The 20,669-nt window shown below is 40.8% G+C and overlaps 1 protein-coding gene across 1 annotated transcript; it reads right to left on the bottom strand.

Moving 5' to 3' along the window:
• Window positions 1-9,677: 9,677 nt before the first annotated feature.
• On the bottom strand, window positions 9,678-19,237 carry slc6a1a (solute carrier family 6 member 1a). Its single transcript, XM_034876523.1, has 15 exons — window positions 18,926-19,237; window positions 17,504-17,887; window positions 17,137-17,268; window positions 16,855-16,955; window positions 16,575-16,684; window positions 16,189-16,321; window positions 15,357-15,491; window positions 15,157-15,260; window positions 14,062-14,186; window positions 13,796-13,908; window positions 12,974-13,105; window positions 12,660-12,762; window positions 12,242-12,342; window positions 11,912-12,079; window positions 9,678-11,768 (listed from the first exon to the last, which is right to left on the bottom strand). The coding sequence occupies exons 2-15, from the start codon at window positions 17,733-17,735 to the stop codon at window positions 11,322-11,324; spliced, it is 2,136 nt and encodes a 711-aa protein (XP_034732414.1). The 5' UTR covers window positions 17,736-17,887; window positions 18,926-19,237; the 3' UTR covers window positions 9,678-11,321.
• Between the last annotated feature and the right edge of the window lie 1,432 nt (window positions 19,238-20,669).

Raw genomic sequence — 20,669 nt, 5'->3', positions numbered from 1 at the left:
CCCCCTTTGCCACAGCGCCTCACCACCACGGCCGCCGCCACCACCACCACCACCACTCCCCCCGTGTGTTTGGCAGTCACACAGTCGGCCATGTGTATGCTGAAGACGTTACATAATGCCCTCCTTTCACTGCACTACAGATCAAAGAGAATCCAGCACAGAACAATTGCGCCTTGCTGATTTTTCTTCTCTTCCAACATCACATTGTTTTTATCAGACTTCAGTACCCCCCAAAAAACAGGTTACCAACCAGGTTAGAACTGATCGGCAAGATGCTTCAGGCATAGAAGTCTTTACTCTTTACTTTTTTGATGTGCTCTCATTCATTCACTAGCTTTGTTATACGCATATACAGTGAACTCAACTTTAACCCAGTCAAAAGAAAAAAACAAGAAGGTGATGGGAAGGGATTCATTTTAATTAAAGAAAATGGAGTCGCTTCACGTAAAAGCTACAAAAATATTTAGTACATTGTAGCTTCAACATTTAATTCACAGGGGCTGGCCTCTTCTACAACAGCAAAAACATCCTTACAAAACCAATGTAATTACAATGAAATCATTATTGTGGAAGGTTCTTTTTTTTCAGAATTCTCTTTTTACTTCTTTGTGTGAACAAGTAGAATGATTGTCACTGCTACAAAGTAACATAATGAAAGTACTTGTTTCACCACACATGCTCACAGAAAGCCAGGTAGCTTTGATGAAAGGAAATTATTAGAAAAGGCCAAGTAAAAGAATGAAACCCTCTCTCCATCAAATGAAAGAGGTGGTTACACAAAGAGAGAAAGAGCAAGAGAGCATCAAATGCTGTCAAAGAGGCCGGGGCCTGTCCACAGCGTTGGGAGGATTGAAATAATGAGCGTGTGCTGGGGGAACATTTACCTCCAATGTCAAATGTAGGCAGCACATTTTGGTACTAAAGGGAACAAATTACAAAATAAAGAGCAGTGGGAAAACTGCGCACAATTTTAAGAGGATAGTTCCTTTTGAAGGAGGGAAAAACTTGTTTGTACAATGTTGTGCAATAGTCTAATAGTATGGCATAAGCAGTATTTGGTGCATGTAGGTTATATGTATAGCATGCACCGGTGTTGCTGACTGTATAAGTACCCCCAAAAGTGAACCTCAGGTGACTTAGAAGTACTTGTACCCCCCCCCCCCCCCGCCCCAGTGATGGAGAGTGGTTTGCCGGTCAAAGGGAGCTGAGCTGCAGAGTTATCTCTGGCCGTCAGCCTGGGGGAAATGCGCAGGTGAACCAGGAATAAAAGCATCTTAAGGGCACGGCACATGCTTGCAGAAGTGCGTAGCCAACCATGAGCTGTGTGTCTGCAGCATCAAATGAATTGTGTGGGAATGGGAGAGGGCAAGGCTTCAGAGCGGGTTTGGCGCTCGAGCTATTATCACACCTGACAGTGTCTGGTTTGGGATCCAGTGGTGCACGCGGCATACGTAAGCGCCTGGTCATCTGTAAGGCAGAGTGATAGGGTGTGACGTGTCACACGCCACATTAGACCCTGCCAGGGGATGTGTTTGACAGACGACAAGAACTTATCAATGCTTTGCCTCCCTTCTTATCATCAGAACTATTGGATTGTTTCAAGATTAATTGCGGGGTCTTATTCATAGATTACTGTATATACATCCTTGATTTTGCCACAACATACAAGAGTTATGGTAATAAAGCAAAAAGGGCAGTTGTTGATGAATTAAAAAGTTATTCAAAGCATGTTGCAAGACAAGACATTTCCAAAACTCAAACCTATACTCATCAAATGCACTTTTACGATTACGTTGTAGGAATTTCATGGTATTACATTTACATTGTTACTCCTATTGTGTGATTAATAAGTAACACTTTTGATACCTTAATTAGGTCTGTGTGATTCAAGTGTTAAAAACATAAAAATCCTTTAGGTTAAATTAAACACAAGCAGCAAAACACTGCACACAGGTACAACGGGGATTCTCATGATTTGAGAAAGAATTGCGAAGATATAACTTTCTTTTTGTTTTCACTGCTGTATTTGACACACTGAAAGGAAATGTGTGCAGTAAGTAAATAGCTGAGTGAACTGCAGCAATGTTAAAGGTTTTAAACAGACAACCATGAAAACTGATATGCTGATCTCCAAGCATTAACTGACTTACTGACAATCACGCATTAGAGAAGGACGAGGAAGTCTGGAGCATGTGGTATAAATAAAGCTTTTATTACAGTATAAGGTTTTATAATGTCATCTTGTATGTCCACACTGAACCTAAAAAAGCTTTTATAACGGTCTGCGAGCCTTCAGTGCTCTACGTAAGGCCTGCACAATTCTGGCAAAAATAGGAATCACGATTTTTTAAGCTTAGAATTCATATCACAATTCTCTGCCACGATTCTTTTTCCCCGAAGTGTAATGTTTATTGCACATATGAACCATGCCAATACAAAACAAACTGGCAGTACCAAACATAGATTTCTTTTGGCCCCTATAGCACACTGCATCAAGCCTGTAAACACAGAGGCTTCAATGAAGAGGAGGGAGAGCATTGCAGTGCTTGGGAGTGCTTTAAAACCTTTTTTATACAGTCTATGTTTAAAACTCACAGAAGAAAGTTGTAGCGTGTATGATGAAGTTGGCTTGTAAAATTAAATTAGAATCAAAAATCATTAAAAAAAAGGATCTTAAATATATTTAAATCCTCACCAGGTCGAATTGAGATCGCGATTTTATAACAATTAATAGAGCTACTTGAGGGTAAATACCTGATTTCTTTGTTTACAACCAACTGTCATGAAACAAATTGGACCACTGTTAAATTTGGATAATCTCTTGAACTACAGCCCAAAGTTTCACTGAGAAAGTATCATCTCACTGAAGTCCATTTTATTAAGTTTTAAATGATCTTCTGGTGAAGTTATTAGTGGCCACTCAAGATGCTGAGCTTTACCTAAAAGTGTATTTTTAGATGTATCACTGTGCTCTTTGACATGTAAGCATGTATTATTAACTGAGAACTTGCTCATAATTGAATGTAAATTCCTTCATTATGTTACCCCATGCTTTTTATTTATAAATGGATTTATTTCCATTGATTTCAAATTTGTAAAATACATGATGCAGGTACAGTATACCTTCTGTAAGTGCATCAAAGAAGCAGAGGGTGTGATATCTTTTACAATTACATAATACACATAATTACATAAATACCTTTTGAGCTTAATTTGTAATCATTCAATATGAAATATCCGCTTTATATTTATTTGGCATCGTAATTCTTGTATACTGCTGAATATAAGTTTTTTTTGACTGTCACTTAGGGAGTTAACACTGGCGCGTGCACACAGTTTGGCTCATTTTTGACCTCATTAACCCCTGCTGTGTTTCTCAGCTCTGCAGTGTGCAAGCTGCTCTCGGGGCGTCTTACCTGTCACTGTTCAGGTCAGGGGAGGGAGAGCGAGAGCACAGCTGAGGTGCCCGAGGAGAAGGAAGGACAGACTGGGCAGGCCGCTGTGGCCGGGCCTGCTCCAGCTCACTCATCACTGAGCATAGTTCCCAACCTCTCTGACAGATCAGAATAGAAAGCATGCACAACATCATAGCTATGATTCACGATTCACTGCAGCCTCAAGTCAAAGTGGGGCCTGAAGGCCCTCAGACCTCTTAATCATCATGTGTATGTGTTTGTGTGTGTGTGTGTGTGTGTGTCTGTATGTGGGTGTGTGTGTGTGTGTGTATGTGTGTGTATGTTGTTTAGGAAGAAAGAAAGTGAGACAGACAGGGAATGAATGAGCATGTTTGCATATGACAGTACTTCTATAAAAGTTGCCCATGTGTTTTCTACATGTCAGAAAGAGTAACTTGCATGTTAACAGGCCTTCAAAATGTCTCCTAGAGCATAGCACTGTACGTGTCTCGTGTGTTTGTCTCAGTTTTCAGTTCGTATTGGAGGGAGGGGAGTATTTATGCATATCGGCTCGGCATAAATATCTCTGTCTTGTTCTGCACAGTCATAATGTGCAGTCAAGGGCATAACTACATGAGTGAAAATGTCATGCAACTGTAGGGATAATGCATCCAAAGCACGCGTGGAGGTCGCTTGGTCACATTTGCATATAACAAAGTGCCAAAAATAATCAAATTATCATTTGTTTGCACACAAACGCACAGAAAATGAAACTGTGATTCTCCCCTGCAATATACACTAAATATATCATTTGTCAGAATGAAGAAAAAAACAAAACAGTGATCGTTTCATAACCAAGAGTATTTGCTCGTCTATGATTTACAATATGTTTTTATTAAAATAAAGTTGACACTAGTTTAGGGTTGGTAACTTTCTTAATTGCCTGTCCCTCACCTTCTACCTTGCTTTCAGTTCCCAGGAGTAATAAACTGAGCAGACTCAGCCAACATCCTGAGGAGTGAAGTGTTGAGTGTGTGCTGGCGTAATCTGACAGAATGTATTAAGAATGCAGGTCTTTACTAAAGCTGTGCCCAGAGCAGCTGCCTGCTCTTGTCTTTACACTTAACAGGAGAATTTGTACACATTCACAGTAAATCAATGCATAAACATAAACACGTTCACACATTCACACACACACACACACACACACACACACACACACACGTGCATCCATCCATTTATGCAAACACAACTGAACACAGTGCAGACTATGCATGTACTGTAAGCACACAGGAGGTGCAGCATTGCCAGTTGGTGTGGGTGAAGTTTAAGGAGATTAGCTGCAGAATAATGAGAATTCAGTGGAACACAGTGGAGTGGAGTATGTTTCTGTGTTAGAGCAGAGAAACAAATAACTCCATTTGATGTCAGCAGAGTTTTTCATTTGTCAGCTATTATCAAAGTCCCACAGCCTAAAGAGGGTAGAGCACAGGGCCTTAAAGCCTTTGGGCAGGGAATCAAGGAGGGAAGCCATTAGAGGAGCTTCACTGGAGAGCTAGTCCTTTCTCCCTCTAGATTCACATCAGGGCACAAGATCATCCAGAGCACCCAGTGTGCGTGACATCTAGGCAGAGGAACATGTCTTCCTCACTATGTGGCATTTCTCTCTTCGGCTTACATTTGCCATGAACTATTCAGTCCTGTAAATTTAAAATGTAGTTATAAATAATTATAGAAAACATTGGCTCCGATATTCTTTTTTTCTTTCAAAATATTTAAATCTGTGCAACTGTATACACACGCACGCACTAACACACTTGCCATTTAGAGTATATGGCAAATTTATAGAAGTAACATATTGCAGTTTCTTTTTTCTTTTTTTTTGGTATTTCCTGCACCGTGATTTCTTTTTCTCCAGTGCCTGTTCCTCGGCCTGATTTGCATTCTGTGTTTGACCAAGGCAGTAATCTACAATGACTCCCCCATAAGCCTCTGGCACATTGGGGAGACGTTATAAGCTGTGACAAAAGACAACAAGCGCTACAGCAAACTGAAAGTAGCAGGGGACAGTCTCATGATTAGCTAAAATTGTCCTCTTTATTGCAACTTTAAATTCACTCTCATAGAGATTCATTTTACAAAGTAATCACAGCTGCTTTTTTTCCAATGTTCCTCGATTAAAAATGCTATCCTCTTTTTGGATCATACAGTAACTCTACCGTTGTTTGTACAGAAATACAGAGGGGCATTTCAAACAGTTAAATACATTTTCATTAGACGCCACATGAGACAATGGGTACAGGTTTCTCCATTTGATATTGTAGGTGTATAAGCTGCCAAAAGGGGCAAGATGGGGGAAGGGCAAGGTAATGTAAATTGAAGTCCTTTTTGAAGAATAACTTCCCCCTACACTGTATAATTTCCAGTAGAGGGGGATTTCTTAAGCCAAACGCATAGATTTTCTTACAGCAAGTGTGATAAGCCCTTGTGACAGGGTAACCTCTCTGGCATAGGCTTCAGAATCTGGCATTTGCATCTGTACAGAAAACGTATGCGCCTCCGCTTGCCTCTGAGCTTCGCTGCCTGAAATAACTGCTATATTTGCTGTGTCACAAGAGCACACTATCAAACAGCAAAATCATCTGGAAGCCCCAATTTCTCATGTCCCAGAGTGCACCCGTTCATCTCAGATCTCACCCAATGCTTAAATGAATCCTTGATCTAAGCAGCAGTGCAGTTTGTGTGTGTGTGTGTCTGCATGTGTGTGTGTGTGTCTGTGTGTGTGTGTGTGTGTGTGTGTGTGTGTGTGTGTGCAAAAAGACACCTTAAAAAGTGAACTGGTAAAAAAGTTAATTTCGGCAAGGTTCATGTTCAGATTGGAAAATGGAGCCCAATTAGCATATATGCAGAGAGGATTTGCATGCTTGACATCCTCTCAGCCCCTCTGCTGGAAATAGCCATGCACACAACATCCTCTGATTACATTGATATGTAGATTCATGCATCTGCAAAGATTAGTTGTTCATTAATGTATTTGCTTTAAATTTTCGGGTGAGTGTACCTCAGAAGTCTGGGGCACAACCACATGCATCGGAGGAAAAATGTCACAAACGATCACACAAAACCCACGTCAAAAATATGCAGGTTTGGTGACCCACAACATAAATCCAATAGGGCGTTACAATTAAGAAAATCCTCTGGCACTGGAGTTAAAACAGAGAAAGTATAAACACAATTATCAGCCTTTTCATCTTCACAACAGAATTAGTTTTTTTCTTGCTCTAAGTGGGCTATGAGGATTAATCATTGCAGCCTGTGTTAGTTCATAAGCTGTAGCGTTCTGTCATCCTTTCATAAAAGCATCATGGATCACCAGTTTGCTTCTTCAGTGTCCTCTCTTGCGGCCACACTGCAAGCATTTTTTTACTTTAAAAATAGGCTTGCAACAGAGAGTGCCAAGAAATGCTAAACTCCAAACAATGTCCCCATGCTCAGATCTGGCCACAAAATGGAGCTGACGAGCCCAGAGACTCTGCATGAAAAAATGTAGAATCACACAATAATGCGACCTATATCAATTCATGTGCATAGTGCTGATACATGTACAGAACTAATGTGTCAGTTTATGGTCAAGTTTATTTTATATTTTATATACAACTTAATAATAGTTACAGAAACAATGGGCTTCATGTTATCCACATTATGAGAAAATGAAAATGACACTATGCCGACTCTGGGAGGTGTTCCCTTAATTTACTCATTAAGGCCCAAAGGAAGAAACAGATATCTGATGATCATTGAAAGACAAAATGAAGACAGAATTATCATTTGGACATGAGCACCAACTTGGCCACCATCTCCATCTGCTGTCACTAAGCCTCATTGTAGGAATGGGTGAAATGTGTGACCATCAGATTCAGTGACGCTAATGTGTCAGCTATAGGAAAATGGATGATGGACTTTGATAGGTCAGGTGTTAAAGCTCTATTAGTCTATATCCTTGACTTTACACTTCTGGGATTGCTCCGGTGCTGCAGGAAACTCTGCCGGAGGAGTACTGTTAACTGCTCTTCAGGGTAAATTGAGGCAATTCAAATAAATTCATTTAGTCTACTATTTCAATTCATAAGTGATATTTTTTCTTACACAACAGGCTTAAAATTTGCTGTCATACTTTTGGGGGACTGCCTCTGCAGTCATCTTCAGAAGCGTCACGTGATGTTGCTGTGCCGTCTACTGTGGGTGTGACATATTCAGTTTGTGACTGTCCAACTCTGTGATGGAATGACGCTGTGCCAAACCAAAAAGATCACTTATAAATTGAGACAGCTAACTATACTATCTGGGTTTTCTCTCACATAGCTATTTTGCAGGGGCTCTGTGCGGAGCTATGAGCCGCCCAAGACGATTGGTTTAAAAAAATGCCATAAAACCAGAGCACGTTTTCCTCTCATCCCAACTGCCCTGTGGAGTAGCCAGACCCTCCTTCAGATCGCTTTGGAGGAGGGTCTGGCAAAGCGAGACTAATGCTCTACAGACAGACCAATCCACAAAGACTGGCCACCAGTCTCTGCCATCACAGCTGTCAAAATGCTTGACCCAATCCGGATATTATGGGGTTTCAATGTCTAGATGCAAACATCAACATTTTTAAGTATCTAAATACTATGGAATCGCATCTGAAGTGTAGCTAAAATTCCTAATCAGGTCACACAATCAATGGGTCACACAATTCAGAATCACTGGGATGTAAGCAAGTATTGGTTGTTGGTTAAAACACTGAGGGGAAACAAAGGAAGTTCAGAAATAGGTCAACTATTTGAACATCCTCTCTGGTAAAAAAACAAAAAGCACATGCTTTGCACCCTACTAAAACACAGAAAAAAAAATGTATTTTTCTGTGTAAATATACTGGTAATAACAATTTCCAAAACGTTCAATCCATCACTGCTGAAGCTGCTGAACATCGCTGACACTATAACCTAAGACTAATTGTGTTCTGCTAGATTGCTCCGAAATAATCAAGAGCGTCCACCTTCCTGTCCTCCCCATGCCGAAAATGATGATCTATGGCTCTTGTTGATATAAGACATCAGTTTGGGCTGTCTCAGTGGTAACTGGTTTTCATAGGTAATGATGCTAAATTACACAACTAGTAATAAAGGAGGCTAGTAAGCCATCCATCAGGGGCTAGTTTATATATCAGCCGCCCTTAGGGCCATGATTGAAACTCCAGTCCACTAAAACACATAGCTTTCTGTCTTCTGTCCCTAACATCCCCCCCCCTCCCCACACACACACACACACACACACAGACACACACACACAGACACACAGTTTGCCACAAGCTACAAGAGGGGACATCTCATTCCTTTATCCACGGCAAGCCATTGTGGTGGTGTCAGCTGGTGCCGTCTCTTTTATCACACTGGAAGCTAATGGAAACAGCAACTGCAGGAGGGTGGGGGAGAAGATGCAGCAGGCACACACACATGCACACACATACACACACACACACACACATCAAATACACAGAGCCATAAGAGGTTGGGAGATGGGGCGGGTGGGCACGCCAGGCCCCAGGCCTAGAGCTGTTCTATGGTGATGGTTTTCTTTCCGAGGCCTCTCTCTATTAGCTTGTGTTTCTGACACTCAATACACCACAAGCATGGGCTTCAGATGCATTTCTCTCATTCTCTTTTGATGTTTCATTTTACTGTAATGTTAAGTTCCTTTTTTTACCCCAATGTTAGAGTTAAGCTGGGGGTCTTGTTCTCCCAAAAACTACTGAAGAAAGGTTTTGCTTAATTTTACACGTCCCACTTGGCCTCATTGTAACTAAACAAAAAATAAAAAACAGCTACACAATACTTTGTACTTTTTGTCCTCATTATCCCTGCTTGCAATTTTATTGGGATTGCATTTTCTGTACCTATTGACTAGAAATGCTCTGTGGACAACAACAGGGTTTTTCAAAAAAGGGAACTGCAGGAGGATTCAGTACAGAATACATCTTTTGATAGGAAAGTTAGTTGACCTAATTTCCTTATTGCAGTGTTGAAAAGCACGGGGCGGCTACTTTAAATACATATGCTATAAAGGACATGTGCCAGGCATGTATTGTATTTATATTTTCTATAATTCTTTATTTTTTCAGTCTTTTTCTGTTTGTAGAACATAACAATCGTGCTTTATCATGTGACACCATTTAGATACATATCATGTTTATATTATGTTTTACATTAGGCAGTGAGACAGTTAAAAATATACAAAACAATATTGTTTTACTAGACATAGTTTCTATTTTTTAATATAATCGTCAGCATCTTCATTGTCATCATCATTTCGTATATTTCTGTAAGATATGTGCTTTAGCTTCTGTGATCAAAATATTATTGCAGAAAACAGCAACTCCATTTTTTCAACATTTAGACAATAACTTCCAATGTATTACAGACATTTACAGTTACATGTTTTACACGGTACAGTTTTACAACAAAGTTCCAGAGAAAACTGTGGTAGAGTAACTTTATACAAAATTCACAGGACATGAACTGGAGCCATTTCCCATTTTCGCTCAGTTGTTATGCTTTTCAAAATAAACATGTTCTGTTCAACCAGATGCCTTCACAGTAGCTGCCATAGAAGCAAACTAACATTGTCCTAAAACGCCATGGCAAAAGTCTGGGGAAATTAAAGCTTTTTGCTTTTCACTAGTAAAGCAAAGACAACATAAACAAAAATAGAAACAGACCACTTGCTTACTGGCCTGCACTTATACATCTACATATGTATTGCTGAATACATATAGATCAAACTATAATTGATCATCACACATAAAGAAAAAAATGATGACTGTACTTAAACACAGACTTGGTCCAGGTTTTTGTTCTAGCATACAAAGTTGTAGTTTGTAGTTCTGCCCAGTCATGTAAACAGACTATGGCTTAGTTAAAATTGGTGTGTTGGCTTAAGGCCTTCTTTGTTCTTCTTCTTCTTTTCTTTTTTTTTGTAAGGAGACATTTCAGAAATTTTCACTGATGTTCCTGAGGAAAGCATGCAAAACGTAAACAGGATTGACTGTCAGCATTAAGGGATAGTCGATGTTCGTAAATCATTTTTCTAACCCTGTGCTTTTTTTTTTCTTCTTTTCTTTTGTACTTCATTGTACCCTGTGCTTTGCCAACCAAACACTAAATGGCATAGTTTTTGCTTTTGTCTGCCTATTGATTTTGGTCCTCCATACCCAACACATATAGTATAAAACATCCTAAAAATAATTCTAAAAATGTTTCGATCACATAAAAGTTTTCCCTTTTTTTTACTGAAAAAAAGGAAGAAAAAATAACAGTCTCTCTCACGCACAAAATCTTTTGCAACAGAGCTCCTAAACTTGAACTTCTTATTGGCATTGTGCTTACTCAGAGCTCCCCGCTTGCTTTGTGGCCTGTAGATTCCCTCACAGAGTGCAACGTTTGGAAAAGAGACAACTGTGTGAGGTTTAGTAAACATCCACAAAAAAATTGACGCCATCCTTTGCACTCTTCAATGATGTCAATTTTGTTCACTACTTTATCTACTATATTCACACGGTATTTACTTGATTCATGAAGATAGTCAACAAATCTCTAATCTATGTGTTTTTTTCTTTTCTCACAGTATTACACAGTATGTTTACATTTTTTTTTTAATTCAGATTTATGGTTGTATTTATGAACACTAACAGTCTTTGATATTGTTTTCAGAATGCAAACCAACAATAAGACATCATTGGCTTGGTTTTACAAATGCAGAAAACTTAAACATGGTTTGAAAATCTGTTTTGATCACATATTGCCCCTGGAGGTAGGTGAATCAATTAAAATCTTGGAAGTCCTTTGTAATGTTCTCTTTTGTCTAAATGCTCCATGAGGGTTTCTTTGTTGCCTACACGTTGGCCTCGGCATTGGTTAGGTTAGAGGTGGGGCTCGTTGGGTTCGGGGGGTTAACATGCTCCGTTGGGCTAGCTGGGTTGGGTGGTGGGCTGATCGGGCTAACAGTTGTGGTGGGGGGGTTAGCCGGACTGGCTGTGGTGGTAGTGGTGGTGATGGTGATGCTGGTGGGACTAGTTGCTGGGTTCACTGGGCTGGTGGCGAGAGCTGGTGTAGCTGGCGGGGGAGCTGGGTTAGCAGGGGTCACGGGGCTGGTTGAGTTGACGGGAGCTGGATTGGTGGGGCTGGCAGGGTTTACGGGAGCTGGGTTGGCAGGACTAGCTGGACTGGCTGGATTGGCAGGGCTGGGTATGTTAGCGGTGTTGGTTTCCACTTGCTGCTCAGGTCCATTCTCCAGAGGTCGCCTGACAACTGCCGGAGGCTGAAGCATTATCCGAAGTCGCTAGGAGAGAAACACAATCCAAATGAATTACATAAGAGTATACGTATAAGGTTTGTCATCTTACAGAGAAAGAAAATCTGGCAACACAAGCTAGCAAGACCTCAGGCTCACCTACCAACTCCAACAGACAATTCACTTCTTACCTCTTTGTAAGTGCCCTTAAGTCCGAGATACATATAGATCATGTATCCTGGGATGAGAACCATGGAGGACAGCGCCATGAGCCAGCCCACTCCCTGACCCCAGCCTGGGAACACATAGTCTCCCATTTTGAGAGGAACCATTTGTATGGCGCTGAACAAGAACACCCCCTGTGGGAGACATGAGACCCTTTATGCATCCTGACACCACTGACTAGAGGCAGCACTGTCGCAGCCTGACATGGCTGTAGGCAGGTAATATTGACTTTATTTATTGTCTCATTTTCATGTCATGACTTTAGATGTACGATTGTATTAGTTCAGAGTACTCACGCCGACAATGAGAGGGGTGAACACGACCCAGCACATCTTCCACCATATACAAGGCCTGTAGCCAATCATCTCCTGGATGTTGTCGTAGAACTTGTTCACACCTGCGAGACAAATGAATCTATGATCAAAATATTCATATCCAATCTATTTCAATTTGCTGCCGGTCTGCCATGCATGATGATGAGGACGGTGAGGTGGAACACATGACCTTGAGGCAGAACAGTGTTTGAAGCTGCGCAAATATCTCTGGATAGGTGTGATTTTTTCTAACCTTCATATTTTCCCCAACATTTCACGTATGTTATATTTCACTAACTACAAAATTGTAAAATTAAAGAAAAAGGCAATTTCTAAATGATGATTTTGTTACGATCTGCTATATTGCACGAAAGACACAAAAAGAATGAAAGATACACACCGTAGCACCAGGATATGGAGATGCATTCAAAGAAGACCAAGAACAGCAGACACATTCCACTGGCAGAGTAGTAGTCAAACAGTTTGAACACATAGATTCCACCCTGGTTACAGAAACACGGATAAGTGTTAAAGTACAGTATAACATATTCTGGTAATGCATTTAATGCAACTGAATATGCCTCTTGCCCACTACATACAGTTACATACAGTAGATGCATGGATTTGTATCTTTTAATTACATCTTTCAATTCTATTTCTCATCTGTTTAATCTTGTTCCATAAGTGGTGACATAAGAGGGGGCCCTGCTGTACCTGTGTGATGTTAGAGAGTCCGATCAAATAGGACACCAGACAGACACACGCGATGAAGATCTCTCGTCTACCCCGAAGAGCTCTGGGAAACTCATCCACCAGAGCAGTGATGAAGCCTTCCACAGTGCAGAACTGGAAGACAAAGTCATCAAAACAGCATTCAGCGTGAATATGTGTGAATATGTACACTATGTTCTTTGACACAAATATTTTCTTTAAATAAATTCAGTATATTTATCTTTATATATATATTATATACACGTTGAGGTCTGTGAGTATTTTGCAAAATGTATTCTTCACCAAAGAAGTTTTATTTTAGTGGTTAGGCTGACGGATGATGACAAATGACAAAGAGTTCCAGTGTGCACCAAACCATGGGACAGAAACACTAACGCAATCTGAAAGACCGAGCATCCACTTCTTGGAAGCCACTGTGGTATTAGCTCTGATATGCAAAGACCATTTACCCTATTTAGAATAGGGTTATAATACTTTCTGTCTTTTACTATAAAGAGCTGGTGGTCATATCTAGTGTATAGCTGCATGTCTACATTTTTGTTTCTAGTCTCTGTGGCCTTATTTAAAACCAAATATCATACAGAAAAGAAAGACACACACAGACAAGGAAACCCTGCGGGCACATGGAGGTGATAAAGTTGCATTGAAAAGACTTGACAGCTGATGTCAAAGCTCAGCTATATCTGTCCACAAGAAGCAAATTGCATACTTATCAACAGAGCGCAGGGGTGAGCTGCATGATAGGTACCTGCATTGAAATATATTTAGGTCAGCCCATGAGCAGATCATCTCCAAGCCCCTTACCTGGCTGTCTATCCCCAGCATGAGCAGCATGGAGAAGAACAGAATGGCCCAGAGAGGAGACACAGGCAACTCGGTTACAGCCTGTGGGTAGGCCAGGAAAGCTAAGCCAGGACCTGGATAGCAAATGGGAAAATCATTTATTTCGTTAGTACTATGTTATGACTGCAAACACATGTAGTCACATAAAAATGACAAATGCTGTCACTAATAAGTGAAGAGGAAAGAACCAGTACAGAAAACAGGCATGCTGCAATATGCAATCCTACCTGAAGCTGCTACATCTGCAATGGGTCTCTTTGTCACATGTGACATGAAGCCAACAATGGAGAAGATCACAAAGCCAGCAAACATGCTGGTACATGAGTTGATGCAGCACACAATGATGGAGTCTCTGGGGAGAGGAAATACAAAATAGACATGTTGTCAAACACTTTTTCCACTGTGTCAAGCTAGAGAGACTGAGGTCTGAAAGAGTTACTGTGAGAATGCATCCCTGCTTTCAATTCCATTTTATCATTCAGATGTTGGCAAAAATTATGTGTTATTATTAATGACAGACACAAATACAAATACAAATACAAATGTTTTTTTTATAGATATATATATGTAAAATAAGATAGATTCATTTGAAGCAAGCACACAAAATGAGTGCATGTTAGATTGTTTATGTGACCCAGAACCATGGGGCTGCTGAAGAAAACACTTCGCAATCATAGTTGTTGTTTTTTTCCCTCTCGCACGCACAAGAAACTGCCTTCTGCTTAGATTATTATATTCATTCCAGCAACTTACATTTAAAAGACACTTCAAAGGCTCTCTGGTAGAAATCCCTAGTATGTATGTTCTAGTTAAACACATAACCTCTGCACGCACTGTTGTACAATGAGCCCGGGAGCTTTTCACAAGTGCAGCGTTATCTGACAGAGAACAGGGTCTTGGGTTGGGACACAGCCATTGAAAGGTCAGGATGCCACTGAAAGTCTAGTACTTATTTTGGTAACCTTAAAAATGATGTTCTTTCTAATATTCTGTTCCAATAACTGGCCCGAGAAAGGAAAGGGACACATTTGTGGATAGAACTAGGAAGGTCAGACTGGATAAGGAAAAGATCATAATAAAATTGTCAATAAAATCTTTATATTGAACCATCTCCACCTCACCAGGATTTTTTGTCAACTTGGAGAATTCTAACACTGACAGCTCTTATTAAGTATCCTTAAACAAGGTCATCAACAGAGGCCTATATTCTAGTAAAATAATCTTCAGCTATTACAATTTGCTCTGATACATTAAATCCAGCTGCATTCTCTGTCTCTTTCAAATAGATTCTGTCTCTATTCATGAACGACGATCAGTCTTACCTGTAAACATTGTTATTGAAAGGGTTATAGCTGCCCAGAGCTATAAGTGAGCCCAATCCCAATCCGTAAGAAAAAAAGATCTGGGTAGCTGCATCCAGCCATACCTGACCAAAAAACACAAGCGTTTAGCTGCATGAGGCCCGAGCTCTGCTCAGTCAGGCATACATTAAGTAGGCATGAATCATATGATATGTCATTACCTCAGATTCTTTAAGCTTTGCAAAGTCCGGAGTGATATAGAACAGAATTCCCTCTTTAGCTCCAGGTAGAGTCACGCCACGAATGAAGAGAATAAACAGCATGAAGTAGGGATACGTAGCTGAGAAGTAAACGACCTATACAGTGTGAGACAGCAGGATCAGCATGGTAACACCATTGAATCTGAAGTAAATTTATGATTTATACAGAAGTTGTACATTTGAAATTCCCACACTATTCAGAAATATTTATAAAGGTTGTAAAGATGTTCTAGATTTAATTTATTCCGTCTCTTCCACACAGAAAAAACTAAACAGATAAAGACACCAATAATTCAGTAAAGAAATCACTGCAGCTTTACTTTGAATGGCTGTAGATGTATGACACTGTGCATGCATTTTGTGTGCAGGGGGATGGGATTTTTTTGACCAAAACAAATTTTATTTGCCATGGTCATGTGATGCATTAGACTTTCGAAATGTGGCACCACATGGGAGGGAGGCTGCAGGGAGTGAAAGGAGAGGACAAAACCAGATTGTAGCGTATGGCTGTTTGTTGCTCCTCCTATCATGAATCCACACTCAGTATAGACACACTGTCAGGAGAGTTGGAATTAGAGGAGTCACCATGAGGCAGAGTAGGATTACTGAACATGAGTGTTTGATGTCTCTTCTCTTATTTTAAAATCAATCAGGACAATCCCGACTGCAGTGTAAATGATGGATGAGGTGATATTAGACTGATTAATATTGCATTGCTGTCACATACTACCACGCATTGGGAACCAACATAGCATAAGAGGTCTTGGATACCCAAATCTGGCAAACGTCTTACCTTCCCTGTCCAGCTAACCCCTTTCCAGATGCAGAAGTACACAAGGACCCAGGCGATGGCCAACGTTATTGCCAGTGGCATTCGAATCTGGCCTGGTTTTTCCAAGCCATCGGTCATTTCATGCATGTTGCGCCTATAAGTCAGAGCGAGCAACAATGACACTGTTATACACACGCAAGCACACAACACACACACACACACACACACACACACGCACACACACACACAAACACACGCACACACAAACACACACACAAACACACACACACACACACACACACACACACACACACACACACATATACACACAGGAACATAAGCATGCAGCAGAGGAGGCTCTCTTTTAAGTATTGCTTGAAAGCAAGAGAAAGCAGTCAATATCTTACTCCCAAAACTCCAACACTGAACTGGTGAGGTTGGTGGTATCAGCAATGGAGTGGTTTGTATAACATTTCTCTGTGTTCCATGGATTGTTACATGTGCTCCATGGAAGATCCTGTAAAACAAACATTGCAGTGTTTTTTTTCTACTTGACACATTTATGGATTATAAATTTCTTACAGGTATCACAACCTAGAATTCCTAATGAACCAATATATAAGAACCATGACCCTATGCTTCTTTCAGCTTTTTATGAATCACATGAGTATACTGTGTAATACTTACAGTGGTGAAGGAGTTGTACAGGTAGTAAATGGCCCAAGAAATGATTACAATGTAGTAAATGTTAAGCCAGAAGGACAGGACAGCTGCTGCAAGGCCCACACCTATCATACAGAAATGAATTAGGCAGTGTAATAAAACTATCATTGGATATGTGTGTTACGTGTCCTCCATAAATCCTGATGGTCAAAAGCATGTCTATGAAAGCACCAAATACCATGCTTCTTTTCTAGGCAGACCTTGTATCAAGACACATTTTTCCAGGAATATTTAAGTGAAGTATACCTTTGAACATAGGAGCCAGTTTCCACACACCAAGCCCTCCAATTGAGGTGTACTGGCCAAGGGAGCATTCCAGTAGAAACAAGGGGACCCCAGCAAATATGAGGGTCAAAAAATAGGGAATCAAGAAGGCTCCTGGATGGACAAAAGTAGATGAAGTTACATATTAAAATAAATTACCAATCTTAGGCTGCACTGATGCATTACTTCAAACACCACAGCACAACGTCAATCAATTAGGGTTGTAAATGTGTGATGTTCATTAATTTCATGTAATCGACACGGTCATTTAGGTGAACTCGACTATGTGCATCTTGGAGCTGATTGGGTTGTGCAATTTGCTTAAATTAGCTGTGAAAATAGTGTTTACCTCCACCGTTTTTTCCACAGAGATAGGGAAATCTCCATACGTTTCCCAGTCCAATTGCATAACCCACACACGACAGGAGAAAATCAAATCTCCCTCCCCATGTTTCTCTATCAGGCAAATCCTTTTTCTTCTTCTCGGGTTTCACGTCCAGCGACTTGGGCTTGTCATTATTAGTGGCCACCTCGTTCAGTTCTGTGACTTGTCCATCCGTTTTGGTGCCGTTCGTCGCCATGTCTCTGGATTTGGCAGAGGTCCTGGCAGTCGGACGGTATGCTTCAGCTCCAGACCACGCAGACAGCAGCTTCGCGGTGTTTGGACCTAACCTTTGGACCAAATGTCTGGAGATGAAGCCTGTGCACACACGGCTTGTCAGTCGCCGTTAACCTGCAATCGTGAATAGAGCATTTGGTCGTTTTTTTTTTTTTTTCAGGAGGCGCTGAAAATGTGGTTACTTGTAAAGCAAACACATTTTTCACGACAATCATTTACTCCCTGGCAGGTACAATAAAACAATGTCAATAAAATCAAACATGCACTGCTTTACTGAAATATGCTTCTATAAACGCACACTTAAGCATCTTTTGAACATTTGCTGCCTGACAACATTTTCATTTATATCAGACTCAACAAACACCAACAATACGAAAACCCATCGATGACAAAGTCCTGCTGGACTTGCTCCCATAACTAAAACACAGACGACAGATGTGCGTAAATTAACAGCAGCCGAAACCAGATCAGCACAAACCTGATAGCCTAAACAAAGTACGCAATTACATAAGCTAAAAAAAGGAACTGGATATCACCAACATCAACGAAAAAAGAAAACTTTAAGACAAATTACAAGATCCAAAACATGCGCTTCAAGCGCAAGACGCACCGTGGCAATAGCAGATAGCCAATGATAATTAAGCATAATGAAGTAGAGTCCACCAATTACCACCTGCAGATTTTCCAAACAGTCATCCACATACAGTAATGCAAGCAGCAGAGATACAGAGAGGTCTTAAACAAACTGGACCACAAAACGCATTGTGGAGACAAAGGGATGTCCTATGCGTAAAAGCATTACGCACCAGGCTGCACAAACAGCCACCTCATTATATGCGATACATTGAGAACAAAACATGTTATTAAACGAAAAAGAATGAGTCTCCTCATTTGCACCATCCAACAGACGAGCAAACCGTAAACAATTCGGCGTTTAATTAGCTGTAGCATGTAGGTGCGGAGCTCATCATGCAGTCATTACACTGACCCCAGCAACGCATTGACAGTCTCATTCACAATTTGATCACACTCACTATTGCTGCAAAACCAAATACAAAAAGAATGATGCATTGGCCAGACTCGTCTGTATGGGGGTTCAAACACGCACACACGCACAGACAGACGCAGGAATTCAGCACCCAGTTTACTCACAATGAATTTGTGATCTGTTCCGCCGAGGATACGCTGCCTGCCGCAAATCTCGAAACGAGGTATCCGTAGATTCCTCCTGTGGATAAAGTTGTAAACTCCCAATATTTCTTGGAACATAAATAGATTTTACTTCCATTAAAAGACTTATAGGGACCTTGCAGCGTTAGAGATGTCCAAGCAGGAGCTGTCCAGCGGGGAGCAGTGCTGAAGACCAGGAGGAGGAAGAGGAGGAGGAGGAAGAGGAGGAGGCTGAATCAACACGGGCAGCAGCCGCTTCGCCTTGTGCGACTGTCTAACATCAACAACCAGAGACTCAGCTCCAATCTACACAGCCTCAATGTCATCTCAAAGTCGCCCCCTCCCCCCCTCCTCTTCCTCCTCATGTATGGGGTCCATTGACATCGCACTTGCTACATGTTTTTTTTTTTTTTTTATGTAGAAATTGTTACACTCGTTTCCCCTATTTCAATTTACAGCGATAATAAGGTTTTTAAATTTTTTGACATGACCTTAGTCAAGCAAGTTAAAAAAAAAAAAGAAACTGACTAAATAAATGAAGACAGTTGCCATTTCAAAGTTATAAATATTAGTCCGTTTTGGGGGCTTTTTAAACGTCTTTTAATCAGGTTGTGTTCCTCATACACTTTTGTGATTCAGCTATTCATAATGCAATTATCTCTGCGCCCAGAAAAACATGCCCCCCTCCCTTAAAAATTGGGCCCCCCCTCCCCTCCAGTGATGAAATGTATGGTCGAGGTTCCAACATGGAAACATATGGGAGGGTGGGGGGGGGGTGATATAAGCAGCATTATCAGGTCCAAACGCGAATATTTGGAAGGTGAGGCCAGTCAGCGGCTGTCTGCAAACCTGGCAAATTGTGATAAAGGGAGTCCGTTAATAAAGGGAGGGAACATTGGCTGGTTGTCTAACTCTGCATGTAATCGTCCAAAGCCCGACGTCTTCCACAAATGAAGGGATGATATGAGAAGAAAAAACTCATGGACGATAAGCTCATAATTTATCATTTAAAAAAGAAAAATGAAAGTAAAGCAAACAATGTTTATAGATTAGGTAGGGGGAGGAAATGTGTACATGGGCAGCAACTCAGCGAAGAGTGGATCCAGCCGCGGATTGTTCTTATTTTTTTATTTTTTCTATTTTTACAGAAACCATCCGGAAAGTGATATGCAAGAACAAAACATTTCTTTAAGCAGCAGTTCGTCAATTTAAAGTACAACGGTAAGTGATTCACAGCATATCTAAATAGGCCCACTTGTTTGATTTACATGAATATTAAGCACCGGTCTTTCTTCAGCTCAGCTGTTTTTCTTGCGTAAACAGTGATGTCACGTTGGCTACTACTACTCCTACTTGTCTGTGTTTCCACCAACTCCACCACATTTGAAGTCTTTGTAGTTTGGTTTTGAAACACCACATGTACTGGCTTATGAGTTTCCTGTGTAAAATCATAACATCTAGATACACTTTTCCAACATCACTGAGAGGAGGTTGAGGTGGTGCACACTAACTAACTTCTGGAAGTGCTTTGGCATGGAGATCAGGAGCATTTACACGCCGGTGTGAATGTCCCTATCACAGGCGGAGAGAGGGCACCAGATGGCAAACCAATGAGGGGTAAACTAACCTACTAAATGATATCACGTGAAATGCAACATTTAAAACCCCATCTGGGTAGCCGTCCCTGAGGACATGGGGTGTGAAACATGACATGTATTTATACACC

This window comes from Etheostoma cragini, chromosome 7 (assembly GCF_013103735.1).
Source record: "Etheostoma cragini isolate CJK2018 chromosome 7, CSU_Ecrag_1.0, whole genome shotgun sequence".
Lineage (NCBI taxonomy): Eukaryota > Metazoa > Chordata > Actinopteri > Perciformes > Percidae > Etheostoma > Etheostoma cragini.
This window is presented reverse-complemented; position numbering and strand designations above follow the sequence as displayed.